The sequence below is a fragment of the Teleopsis dalmanni genome, chromosome 2, assembly GCF_002237135.1.
Source record: "Teleopsis dalmanni isolate 2A chromosome 2, ASM223713v2, whole genome shotgun sequence".
Classification (NCBI taxonomy): domain Eukaryota; kingdom Metazoa; phylum Arthropoda; class Insecta; order Diptera; family Diopsidae; genus Teleopsis; species Teleopsis dalmanni.
The window spans coordinates 239,803,046-239,817,294 of record NC_051847.1 but is presented as its reverse complement, the minus strand read 5'-3'; the positions used below and the strand labels follow the sequence as shown (position 1 = coordinate 239,817,294).

Below are 14,249 nucleotides of genomic sequence, written 5' to 3'. Positions count from 1 at the left end.
CCAGGATTTCAGTGTCTTCTTTTGATATAATTTTTATTTTTTTTATTAAAGCATGTATTTGGTATAGTAAATGTACGTATATATATTTAAAAACTATTTTGCAAATGCTTTTTAATCTCTTTATAAGCATTTGTTTTTGTTTATTTATTGTTTTTACATTATTAATATATATCTTTTGGTTATACGAAATTATATAAATGAAACTTTATTTAACTGCTTTTTAAAGGTCCTGGCTTAGCATTTTTAGTTTACCCCTCGGCAGTATTACAATTACCGGGTTCACCTCTGTGGTCATGTTTGTTTTTCTTCATGCTCCTACTTATTGGTTTGGACTCACAATTTTGTACAATGGAAGGATTTATAACTGCTATTATAGATGAGTGGCCACAACTTCTACGCAAACGAAAAGAAATTTTTATTGCTGTAGTATGCGCACTGAGTTATTTAGTTGGTCTGACTTGTATTTCACAGGTAATTATCACCACAGACAAGTTATAACTTGTTTTTGGTGTGATCTTAATGAAATAACAGTTAATTGTTTTTAGAAATATTACATCATTTTTTACATCAAATATTTTTAGGGAGGTATGTACGTTTTTCAAATACTGGACTCATACGCTGTAAGCGGTTTTTGTTTGCTTTGGCTCATATTTTTTGAATGCATTTCAATTTCTTGGTGCTATGGTGTTGAGCGCTTTTATGACGGAATTAAAGACATGATTGGATATTATCCGATGGCATGGTGGAAATTTTGTTGGTGTGTCACAACACCATTAATTTGCTTGGTTTGAATGCTAGATATAAATAAATCTTTAATATTGTTATAAAAAATAAAATATGTTTGTAGGGTGTGTTCTTTTTCAATATCATACAATGGACTCCGATCAAATATTTAGATTATAGTTATCCTTGGTGGGCCCATGCATTTGGTTGGTTTACGGCTCTTTCATCAATGTTATATATTCCAGCATATATGTATTGGCTGTGGAAAAGAACACCCGGAGATACTGTTCTGGTACACAAATTTTAAGAGTTTAAAAGTTTATTTAATTTTGCAATAATTTCCTTTTTACAGAAAATGCGGCTACTTGTTCGAATAGATGAGGATATAACACGTCTTAGGGAAAAAATGCAACAGGATGCTGCTGAATTTCAATCAAAATAAAGTTCTTACGTTGTTCGAAAAGCGCAATTAAAAATAAAAATGGAGTTTACATACAATTCTTCATATTCATAATTTGAACCATATTTAAAATTTAGAAGCGGCTTTTTAATTTAATAAGAAGTGTGTGACATATTAAAAATTATCTGTCTGTTTGTACATTATTTTACGTTTATCATTATTTAAATTAAGTAGCTATGTATACTTTATAAAAAGTTTGTATGATAAGTAACTAAATTATATTAATATAGTTTAATTAAGCATCTTACTGATCGAACATTCTGAGAGTATGTTCTGTGTAAAATTTTTTAATTATTTATGAAATTCTATTTTTAAAATACATATGTTAATTAGTTATCTTTTGTATTTGACTGTCCATCGCTTATGATGAGTTTAAGAAAAGATATGGTGGTGAAAATTTATAATAAATAATATTTACAGAAAAGCTAAGCAATTTGTTTTTAATTACAATGAGAAATAATAAACATGTCCTCATGTTATGTTAGTGGAAGACCATTATACGACTAATATGTGATTCTTGTCTTCTACCATGTAATGCAATCCAGATTGTAGAAGGCATTTTTTTACAAGAGATCCAGTAGAAACAGTTTTTGGATATGTTGTGAAGGTAGTTTCTCTGATAAAAGTTAGTCCCTGCCTAACAGATACCAAAAATATTACAAAGCATTATAATTCTCTAACGGATTATTGGTCATTTAAATAGAAATAAAAAAAACCATAATTTATTATTTATATTTAAAAACAATTAATATTTTATTTAATTATATATTATATTTTCGGATATATCGACTATCGGAAATTAATAAAATTTTTAAACATACACAAAGCTGACAAAGCTGAAAATTCCCAGCTAAAGTGCAGTGGCTTTTCTCTCTCGGTTTCAATTTCTCCCTAACTCTTTCTAAAAAAAAAGCTTTCCACTTAACAAAGACGAGCAAGAACTAGCGAAAACACAACTTGTTGGTATGGTTGAAAGGTATAATAGCCAAATAACACATTCTCCTATAGAGAAATTCATATTACGCACAGTGGAACAATCGCGAACGTATTTGAAACTGAACAAATATGTTTTAATACTTAAATCTGATAAGGGCAACAAAACAGTTGCAATAAATATAGAACATTATGACAAAGAAATAAAGAATATAGTGAATGATATTATGACATATAGAATAATCAGAGAGGATCCAAAGTTAACCTTACAAACAAAAAATATACAATAGTTACAAAACGTTTTATTAATCAAATAACAAAATAGAAAAACAGCAAATCCACCCGGAATATATGGGTTCCTGAAAACACACAAAAAAAATATGCCACTTAAACCTATTTGTTCTTTAATAAACTCGCCATCGTACGGATGGTCATACATTCGGTTTATATCGTTAAAGACGCAACAGATTTCAAAAATAAAGTCAGTATTGTAGTTCCGCGAACAGAAACAGTGACGCACCTTGGCATTTACATTGACAAACACTTAACTTGGCGGAAACATATCGAAACAAAGAGGACTCAAATAAAGCTCAAGGCTATAAGCCTTCGCTGATTAATCGGACATCAATCTCCCGTATGTTTAGAGTATAAAGTCTTGTTATACAATATAGTTATTAAGCCAATCTCGATGTACGGCTTACAGTTATCTGGCAATACTTGTACGTCAAATGTAGAAATCCTGAAAAGACCTCAAGAAAAGATTTTAAAAATGATAACTGCTTCACCCTGGTATGTCAGAAATGAAAACGTACATTACGATTTGGAAGTTCCGATGGTTTGAGTCGAGTTCGAGAAAATAAGGCAGAAACATATTTCAAATCTTGAAAACCATGTGAATTCGCTGGCTAGACCTCTTGCTAATGTGACAAATTTCTCTAGACTGAAACAGAATGATAGATCTGTCATCCTGCTTTCCTAAAGATCATGCTGATAAATTCAACTTAGGCGCCGTGATATCTGATTCAAAAAAGACATATTGTTAAATACAAAATAAAAAATTTTATATGCAAATAGCAGGTTGCATACTTAACATAAATAAGATTTACTTATTGTAACTACTAATAAAATAAAATTAAATTAAATTAAATATATACATATATAAGTAAAATTAAATTGAATTAAAATAAAAAAGTAAAGCACAATTTAAGTTATTTAACTGTTTATTTAGCTGTTTTTATTATTTTGATTTTGAAATTAGCAATTTATTGGCATAGTTGGAAATGATATGGTTTTTAATTTGTTTGTTTGTGTTGTGTTGTCTAATTTTCTGTTATTATAATTAGATTCTTCTAAATTGCTATATTATGAAGATACGCACACAAAGCTAAAAATATATCACATCACCATTTTTTTAGCTTAACAAAAATTCCAATGGACAAATAAGATTTTACAAATTATCATATAAAAAATTCCATATGAACGTGACAAGCCGAACATATACAAGTATATGTTGGTATAATAAAAAACAAATTAAAGACAAGAATTGCTACTCATAAGCATGAGTAGTCATCAAAAGACAGCATTAGCAACCCATTTCTCTATGAAGAAGTATACTTGAAATTTTGAAGAAGTACAGATAATCAATAGAGCCAGACGTTGACTAATGGTTGAAATGCTACATGTACTTGATGATCTGGACCATCAAAAACTAAACTAAAAAAAGACGTAGATCTCACACGAAGGTTAAATATACCTTCAAACCTTACAATATAAACTGATAACTTATTTTTAGCTTCGATTATATTATTTTTGGGAAGTAGAAGCTGCAAAAAGAGGTGCATCGTTTTTAAGGAAATGCAACCATCAATCATTTGTTTGCATTTTTTTGTAAATATGTCCAAAACAGCTTTCTCAAACTGTCAAAATGCCATGAAAAACTTTTATTTAGGGTATGTTCAATGTATTCATTTGCATTTGGAACATATTTAAAACTCATTCTAATCTCGTTGGCACTCATTTATGCAGAACGAGGCCCAATGGATCTCATTTGCACTTGAGATTTTGTATGCAAGAATGAGTTACTTACTTCTCTTTTTTGATTTTTGACCAAAATGAATCATTTGAGGCCAGTGTAAATACCATATAAGCAGCAGTACAATGATATAGAAATTGATTTGGAATACGTGTATAAAATTAAAAAAAAATAGCCACAAGAAGGGATGTTGATATACATCATTTAATTGATTGCATAATAACTAGTATCACAGATGAAGCATTATATAAAACTTTAACAAAGGACTCCAAATGTTGTTTATCAACAAAAATACGAATATTTTACAACGGTAAGCGTACTTTATTCAAATTTCTTCAGAAAGAAATCGAAACGTTTTCTTCAACAAAGCTAAAAAGCTGAAAATATTTGAAATATAATTTTGCATTTCAATTTCAATAAACTCATAGCCTACTGGCGTCGCCACAGTAACCCCTTGTAGCGATGCTGTACCACCAACAACGCGACACAAAGCTGAATCGATACCACACAGCCTTATTCTCGAAATTCCGCTAACCTTGCCTGAAAACGAACTACTCTACCAGCCCGCGTCACTTTCGGAATCGGCGAAAGGGATTCACGCTTGCGATTGTAAGCAGTCACTGACTGATCTGCTTGCGATCGGCCAGTGACACTGGAAACACTGACGCGTTTCTGGAACGACCTACCCAACGTCATCACAAGTCAAGTACGCCGCCTTCAATCTGTCATTCGAAACCGCTACTGCTCTTCCATGGCAAACAATGACCGACGTTTTCTCACTACGTCGGAGCACCACAAATGAACCTGCATATGGCTGCTCAAGTGGAGCTTGCGCACGATCCACTCGAAGAAAGACGTGCTAACAATTGATAACAACGGGCTAACGCCCTTCGCAGCGACGAAATGAAATCAGTCGATTTCTGCTTGAAGTCCGAAAGCATCTGCCCCGGAACACTAAGAGGATTTTCAAACAACATCTCCGAAGGACTAGCATTTAAATCTAGCTTCGGTGTCCTTCGCAATCCCAACAGCACAAGTGGAAGATACTGCGTCTAATTGCTTAAGGAATAATACCGGATGGCCGCTTTCAATGTCCTATGGAAACGCTCGACCAAGTCAAACAATAACGCTTCCCCTGAGACAAACACAATGTCAACATGAACATGCTGGAACCGACTATCAGCAAACGAACCAATTGGTGTTTTAGTACGCCCCTTAGTAATCAACTGGTATTGGCAGGATCCCTATGAAATAATTATATAATGATAAATTTATTTCTTTAATCCTGGATTGCTACAGGAACTTCAAGATAATGAATGTAAAAACGATTTCTGTGATTAACTTGAAAGATATATAAATACGTATTCTTCAAACGAGATATTCTCTTAATGTTAGGAGATTTAAACGCACAGATTGGCTGTGAAAACATCCATTTAGAAAAATATATGTGGTGTCACGGTCTGGGTACCCGAAACGACAATGGAAACAGACTTATCGAAATGTGCTGCAAGGCTAATCTGGTAATCGGTGGCTCCCTTTTCCCACATAAATATCACACAAAGCAGGCGGGAGGCGGGAGAATTAATGGTCGATGGAGGTCATCGAACTGCAAATTCGAAGCATGTATAAACAACTCTGCACATCAATAAAGAAATCGGTAAAACATGATAAAAGAGAACGGACAGAAAATCAAGCACGGATTGCTGAGTCTGTATATAACTTGGGTAACATGAAGGATCTTTACAAGGTAACAAGAGTGCGTTCCGGCAAAGGTCACTACAAGAACAAACCTATTAAAGATAAGAACGGTAAATTTATCTCCAACTCAGAGTTGCAGCTCAAGAGATGGGCTGAACACTTTAATAAGGTGCTCAACAACTCCTTAGGATTACAAGAAGATATAGAACTTAACTCTCCATCAAGCAACTTGCGTTACTGTCAAAAGTCAATTCGGACCAACCAACAAGATCTGAAGTTATTGCCGCCATAAAATTATTTAAACCAACAAGGTACCCGGCAGTGACAACGTCAATTCCGAACTATTAAAGTGCGATCCTGAATTATTAGCATCTATATGGCCCCTTATTCCACAGAAAATCTGGGAAAACTAAGCGGTACCACTTTCTTGGAATGAAGGTGTGGTCGTTAAGATTTCGAAAAACGGTTATGGATCCGATTGTAAAAATTACCAAGGTATCACGCTTCTACCCGTGTGCAGCAAAAAACTCACTTCGATTTTACTATCACGAATTTCGACGGTTACAGAAGGACTTCTCCGCGAGAATCGATATGGCTTTAGACGAAATCGATCTTTTGTCGACCAAATCAATACTGTTCGAATCGTGTTTGAACAATGCAACGAACTTGGATGTTCCGTTTATGCAGCATTCATAGACTGTAAAAAGCCTTTGATAGTCTAAACAGGCTTTTCATTTAGGCTGCTTAACGTCAAAAGAGCATGCCACCAAAAATACTCAACATCGTTGTAGTGTGAAATTATTATTTATGCAAAATATATAAAACTACTAAAACTTTTAGTTTCAATTCATCAATGTTTTTATTTACTTCACAAACATAAAACAATTACTTTCTTATATTAATTATTATTTATTGAAGCATCTACTCAGTATGCTTGTTTAAGATTGAATGAATACTTATGCTCCGCTTCATAAGCTTAGAGCTAAACTTAACATACAATAATAGCTTACGCTAGCACTTATTATGTATCTAAGGGAATGGTAAAGCATGCATACATACATAAAATCTTATCGCACATAGCGTGGTTTTAAATAACATGAAAGCATTGCTGCTTCATGTGTGCTTAAGCAACAGGAATGTGCTGGCCAGGCATAATTCATGTAGCTGTGCGTTACAAAGTAAATTATATAGTCTTTTTAGACTATTTAGCAACAAAGTATATTTATTGAAGTTGCTTTATTTATGTAAATGTATGCATACTACATCGTCCAAAGTCCATGTACATTGAAATTTAAATGCAACAGTTTTTTGACGGAATGTTGTCTGATGCGTTTGACGTGAATAACAGGAGTTTGTCAAGGTTGCCTCCTTTCATCCAGTATTTCATTCTAACTCTGGACAGTTGATGTCCAATCTGCAAGAAAGCCAAATATTTGGGCATGCTACTTAAGCCCAAAAAGCTGACTTGGAAGGGGCACATATTCAGAAGAAGAGGAAGCTATCGCAAGATTTGCAGATTGTATATTGTCCAATTTGGACATAATAATGATCAGCCTAAATCTTGTATTTTAAATAATATATTTTAAATTATATATTTCATATTAATAATATTCTATTATTTTTGTTTTGTTGTCAAAGCAAATTTTTATTCTCATAATGTTAATGACTTGATGTCTTAGCCTTGAACGGTGGGTTAAGATATCAAAATTTATCATAACAACAACAACAGTTGTATATCACACGAGCACACTTTGCTCGTCATATGAAACTGCAGATAAGCCATGCATTTAGCATGTGCAATTCTTTAATATAGAACATTATGAGAAATTAAAATTTGCTTGTGCAAGGTCAGTATTGTACTTATTAAATAATAATTATGTTTGTAAAGCAAGCTGGTATATGGACTTAGTTCAAGGTTAAAAGAAAATAAGTTTATAAGCATATACCAGGTTGCTAAGGAAATTACGCAAGTAATATTCTTTTTTGTCAATGCATACAATTTCCATGAGAACTGTGACCGTTCCCACAACTATGCTGAGCGATACCTAATCGCTACTTTAATGCAGCTTAAGTTATAGCGCATTATCGTGGGAATTGTATGCATTAACACCTTGCCAAATGTGTATAAAAACTCAACATTTTTCTAATAAATTTATCATTCAATACAGAACAGCCCTTGCGTTTTAATTAGTTCAAGTGCTTATTAAAACTCAATTGCAAATAGGTTCAAGTGCCTAGTTGCTCAAAAAATATTGTTATTGTTTGAATCCACCTGAAGTTGGTTTAAGTGCCAAATTCAGACCTTGCAATAGGAACTGGTTCAAGTGCCAGATTCCTAATCATAAGCAACACTGAATCGATTCAAGTGTCGATTCAGTTTCAATAAGAAACGACTTATTGAACATTTTTGGTGACCCCGACGTGATTCACCGTAAGGATCACGTTTTCATCAATCCAGTGAACCTGCTCTGAAGAACCACGTTATCATCAATCCAGTGAATCTGCTCAGAAGGGTATTATTGCTGTATTTACAACCATGGAAGTCATGGCAGAATTGATTGCCAAACAATCAGAATTGGGAAAACAAATCCAACAACTGATCACTAACTTCAAAAAGGACTCAAAAGAGAGGAAGACATCCCCTCGCTACTATGAAGAGCGTATTAGGCGACTCAACGAATTATGGGAACAATTTGATCATAACGACACACAAATCAGGAATTTGCCAGATTTGGATACGAGCGTTTCATATTTTACCAACAACTACTTTCAGGAAATCAAGGGATTATTTGAAAAATATGAGCAGATTTTCGAAAATGAATTGTCAACCAAAATACCCCCAACACCTTCCTCAAAGGAGTCAGCAACGACAGCACGTCAACCGATGCCGTCACCGAGGGAAGGACAATATAGCACAAGTATAACAAGAATGATACACAAGCAAGGTGCAATTTGTGTATCACTGAAGCGACTCATAGCAGGCATCAATCGTCAAACAGGCGTTCAGATGAAATCCTTTTATGAAGTGAATATGGGAAGAATTGAGAAGCTATGGAATGAGATTGAATCCATTAATTTTGAGATTTGGGAGTACACCAACAATCCGACTACAGTGGGATATAAACTCGATGAGTATCTCGAAATAGAAGAATTGGTTCAGTCAACTTTAATTTCGTTAGCTTCAAAGAAAGCAAATGATGAACAATCACAACAAGGAAGCAGTAAACCAGACAGCGCTGGTGTATCACTGCCTAAGGTAACAATACCAAAATTCGATGGCGATTACTTGAAGTGGTGTCAATTCTATGATTTGTTCACCGAAATGATTCACAAGCAGCAGCTTTCTAACGCTCAGAAAATGTGGTATCTCAAAGGTAGTTTAACAGGAGAAGCAGAAGGTTTAGTCCGACACCTGTCAATAACCAACGAGAATTATCAAACGGCATGGAATTTGCTACAAGAACGATATCACAACAAAAGAATTATTGTAGCAACAATCATTCAAAGAATTCTAAATCAACCAATAATATCAACTAATCCTTCAGCGACAGAAATAAGGACACTCCATGATGTTACTTTCGAAGGATTGCTGGCACTGAAGAATGTGGGACTCGAAACTGATTCATGGTCCCCGCTACTGCTTCATAGTTTGCTCCTCAAACTAGATAAGCAGACTCGCATTTTGTATGAACAGTCGCTGAATCATCCAAGAGAGGTTCAGTCGATTAAGGAGTTCATGATCTTCCTGGAATCACGATTCCAGTCCTTAGAGGCGATTGGCCATAGGGAGAAGCCATGCTTAGCAAAAACCCTTGCCACAACTATGGGAAAGGCAAATATATCAACCTGTAAGATCTGTAATAATGGATCACATCCGATATATTATTGCAAAACATTCTTGCAATCAACACCACAAGGTCGTATCAAGACGGTACAAAAACTTAGACTGTGCTTGAACTGCTTACGTACAGGCCATAGGGCAGCAGAATGCAAAAGTTCCCGGTGCAACAAGTGCAGCAAGAACCACAATTCGTTGTTGCACTTATCAGAGTCTTCCAAGACAACACACAAATCGATCAATGTCAAATCAGATTCATTGGTTGAGAAACCCGGTCATCAACCTTCTACTGTAATCACAGCATTAACACAAAATAAGGGATACGTTCTTCTTAGTACAGTTAATATGAAAATAGCTACGTTTGATGGTGATTTCATTGAGTGCAGAGCAATACTCGATTCTGGATCACAAATAAACTTAATCACAGAAAAACTGGCAAGAAAATTAAAATTGCAGTTACACTCATCACCGTTATGGATAGAAGGAATTGGTAGAAGCAAAAGGGACACAAAATACAGTGTGACAACAAAAATTCAGTCTCGAATTAATGATTTCAATGTAAATATCAACGCATTCGTGATGCCTCGAATTATCTCAGCCCAACCAACACAGTGTCTGGACACTTCTGGTTGGTCAATTCCTCAGAATATAAAATTGGCTGATCCAGACTTCGCGAATCCAAATCAAATTGACTTATTAATTGGAGCAGAATTCTATCACAGCTTTTTATCGATTGGTCAAATCAAAATAGGTGAGGGTCTACCTGTACTTCAGAACACGGTTTTCGGATGGATATGCAGTGGCAAAGTTAGCAACGGTAATCAAAAATTACTTACCTGTGGCATGTGCAGCGAAGCTGACGACGAACCATTGGATAATATACTTACTAAATTCTGGCAATTGGAGGAAATCAATCAAACGGATGACAAATTCACTGATGCAGAAAAGAAATGTGAAGAATCTTTTGCTCAAAATACTCACCACAATCATGAAGGGCGATTTGTCGTGAAACTACCATTTAAGGAGGATACAACTGTTCTTGGTGAATCCATGCAGATGTCGATGAATCGATTTTTTAGTCTTGAACGTCGGCTGTTGAAGAATTCTGAACTAAAGAAGATGTACGTTGACTTCATGCGAGAGTATGAACATCTCGGCCACATGGAAAAAATCAATCAGGATGATATAATGCATCCACATTACATTTTGCCACATCATTGTGTAATCAAGGCAGATAGTACTACAACAAAGCTTCGAGTGGTGTTTGATGCATCTGCAAGAATATCAACCGGAGTCTCACTCAATGACATCATGCATAATGGTCCAGTCGTGCAAAACGAACTCTCATCCATTTTACTGCGTTTCAGGAAACCACGCTTCGTTTTTACAACAGATATTGAAAAGATGTATCGGCAGATACTAATTGATCCACGAGATGAATATCTTCAAATCATTATCTGGCGAGAGTCACCAGAAGAAAACTTGTGCTATTACAAATTAAAAACGGTAACGTATGGCACAAGAGCAGCGCCGTATCTGGCAACTAAGTGTCTACAAACCCTGGCCAGAGAGCATGCCGTTAAATTTCCGCTTGGTTCCGCTACACTCAGCAAGGATTTTTATGTCGATGACGGTTTAAGTGGCTCAGACAGTCTCATGGAGGCAATTGCAACAAAGGATCAACTTATTAAAATATTGGCGACAGCTGGTTTCAAATCTCGCAAGTGGTGCGCAAATAATTCCCAATTACTTCAAGGACTCGCTCCAGAAGATCAAGAAGTGGATCTCGATGTCAGCAGTGAGTCACATAAGACAGTAAAAACTTTAGGCCTTATCTGGCTACCAAAATCTGATCAATTTTCAATAAAAACTAACGGACCTACACACAGCAAAATAACAAAGAGGACCGTAAGTTCTGAGTTGGCGCACATTTTCGATCCACTTGGATTAATGGCTCCCGTAGTAGTGAAGGCGAAAATATTTGTTCAAAAATTGTGGCAGTTAAAACTTTCGTGGGATGAAGCTCTGCCTGCTGAAATGCATACTCAATGGACCCATTTTCGTCAGAGCTTATGTGAAATAAACAATGTAAAGATTCCACGACATATATTTCATCATAAACAACCAAGGAATACTCAGATTCATGTATTTACTGATGCCTCCGAAAGGGCCTATGGAGCTGCCATTTACATCAGAGCCGAAATGACTGATCGAACTATCTCAGTTCAGTTACTTTGTTCAAAATCACGCGTCGCTCCATTAAAAACGCAGACAATATCAAGACTTGAGTTATGTGCGGCTTTACTAGGAGCACAATTGGTAGTAAAGGTAAAAAAGGATTTGGAATATGAACATCATCCGATATTTATGTGGACTGATTCTGAGATAACATTGCATTGGATCAATTCAGAACCATCAACATTCCAAACTTTCGTTGCTCATCGTATCAGTAAGATTCAGCAATTAACACTAAAGGAACAGTGGAGGCATGTCAATACTAAACAAAATCCAGCTGATCTATTATCCAGAGGTGTAGATCCAATTTACATTCAGAAGAATGCAATGTGGTTTTATGGGCCACTTTTCCTTCATGGAAATCAAGAATGCTGGCCCCAACCATTCCGTCAGGAATTGATAACATCCGACCATATACAAGCGGAAGTCAAAAGGAAGGTACATGTGCTTACAATTTCACATGATGATGAACTAATCAAAATGATTTATACGATAAGGCATGGAAACTCATTCATAAGGTTGCAACGAATTCTTGGCTATGTGTTGAGATTCATCAAAGGGTTACGTAATAAGAGCAAGCACAACGACATCAATTTGACACCATTAGAACTGGATGAGTCATTACTCATAATTATAAAAGCCATACAGCTAAGTGATTTCAATGAAGAACGACATCAACTCTTAAAGAAAAGGGATCTAAAGGGAAGCAGTAGTCTCCACGGACTTTCTCCATTTATCGACGATAGTGGCGTCATCAGGGTTGGAGGTCGATTGACGTCGTCACATCTTAAAGATGCCTTCAAACTAGTTATTTCATCATTAGCTGTCTCCATGCTGATGTTTTTCAACTTTAGAGATGATTGCCGAGGAATCGCTGTCCCTATTGGGCTTGAATGGAAGCTTGTGTGGGAATATTTTAAGCGAGTAGTCATTGTGTAATGGCTGGTTATTGTTGCCGTATGATGTGAGAGTATGCACCCTGGTGGGAGCTCAAGTAAACCTGTATTTTGCAATTTCACCTGAGAATGCTCATTGTCACATACTGCGTTTAGCTTTACAGGGTTTCTTGCGACGAACATCCATTGATTTTGTGCAACAGCCTGGATCCATAAGGTATTACTTGTGAAACTTTGCCAAGTGCAAGATGATGTACTATTATTAAATAGATTTACTTCGCAAGTGCACTTGCCTGATTCAAGAGAATATATTTCTTGTGTATCTGAACAGATGAAGACATCATTTTTGAAGACACACATTGTGACAACTGTATTTCTGAAATCGGAAAGTATCCATTCCTATGAGTATTGAATGCCATCATAGACGTGCATGGTGTGATTGTCACATATTCTCCGTTTATGATCCCTGGAACGGGAATAACAACAAATAAATCAAAGGACTGATCATTGATTAGTGGTAGAGTTATTTGAAACAACATTTTAGTATCAAATAAACCGCTGCTGACTGTCATAAGAGAATATAGCTCAGAAATGTTGCTCATGTTAACCGGCAATTGCATTGTTGACCTGAGATGTTCCCTCATTGTAGTAACCTCATTCATGAGTTGCTTTGGCGTCAGGAGAAGTGGGCTGATTTTTCCATGATTTGTGTCGGTCAACACTCCTAAAATTGCTGATTCGTAAAATTGAATACTTGTTGTTACACTTAGTAGTTGAGTTGAAATTGCAGTGAAAAGTTGGTGGAGTTTTAAATTATAAATTTCCTTGTCCTCTTCTAACATTTTTGCCTTTACATCGTTCAATCGCTCGACTGTTAATTCAAAGGTTGTTTGATACTGCTGCTGATTTCGTTTCATGATATTTAGAGTAGAATCTAAAATTGAAGTTTGGTTTTTTAGAAGGTTAAGCAAATGTTTGTCGTCATTTTTTAGTTGTTGAATCGTCTGCGCCATATTTTTAGCGTATTCTGAGTCCAAAACGCCGAATACTGCATTCGCAATGTTCCCCACTAAATCGATTGCGCCTCTCTTCTTTCTTTTGTTGATCTGCATTATGTTTGCATATAACAATTCATTTCTCGCTGCCTTGAACTGTTCAACTAACGTCCAGCAGTGATTATATCCATTCATCAACTTACACACGTTCGCTAAGGATTCGGTTCCATTTTCAATAAATTCAAACTCCTGTTGCAATGGACTTAAGTTATAATATGCTATGATTTTCCATTCTGCTTGTGATCTTTTGATGACTCCTTTGTGTTCGAAATGAATGCCTGGTGTGTTATTAAATGATTTTATCGTGATACCTAACCCTGATATCAGTGGTATCCATAATAGTACCAGCAATGCAATGGCTAGCAAGTTGATGTTGAGT

The 14,249-nt window shown here is 35.5% G+C and overlaps 2 protein-coding genes across 2 annotated transcripts; both read left to right on the top strand.

Moving 5' to 3' along the window:
* The first annotated feature begins 210 nt into the window (after window positions 1-210).
* Window positions 211-1,261, top strand: LOC119682485 (sodium- and chloride-dependent GABA transporter 1-like). The gene is made up of 4 exons (XM_038095937.1): window positions 211-471; window positions 582-785; window positions 848-1,015; window positions 1,076-1,261. The coding sequence occupies exons 1-4, from the start codon at window positions 310-312 to the stop codon at window positions 1,163-1,165; spliced, it is 624 nt and encodes a 207-aa protein (XP_037951865.1). The 5' UTR covers window positions 211-309; the 3' UTR covers window positions 1,166-1,261.
* Window positions 1,262-8,382: 7,121 nt separating this feature from the next.
* On the top strand, window positions 8,383-12,858 carry LOC119677098. The gene has a single exon (XM_038088365.1). It carries the CDS (start codon window positions 8,383-8,385, stop codon window positions 12,856-12,858), a length of 4,476 nt encoding a protein of 1,491 aa, XP_037944293.1.
* The last annotated feature ends 1,391 nt before the right edge of the window (window positions 12,859-14,249 follow it).

Excerpts from the sequence above, each read along its gene's own strand:
- LOC119677098 (XM_038088365.1), top strand. The coding sequence starts at position 8,383 with ATGGAAGTCATGGCAGAATTGATTGCCAAACAATCAGAATTGGGAAAA.
- LOC119682485 (XM_038095937.1), top strand. The coding sequence starts at position 310 with ATGCTCCTACTTATTGGTTTGGACTCACAATTTTGTACAATGGAAGGA. Across the intron at positions 786-847 it reads CAACACCATTAATTTGCTTG|GGTGTGTTCTTTTTCAATAT; the intron begins GTTTGAATGCTA and ends ATATGTTTGTAG. Across the intron at positions 1,016-1,075 it reads CACCCGGAGATACTGTTCTG|AAAATGCGGCTACTTGTTCG; the intron begins GTACACAAATTT and ends TCCTTTTTACAG.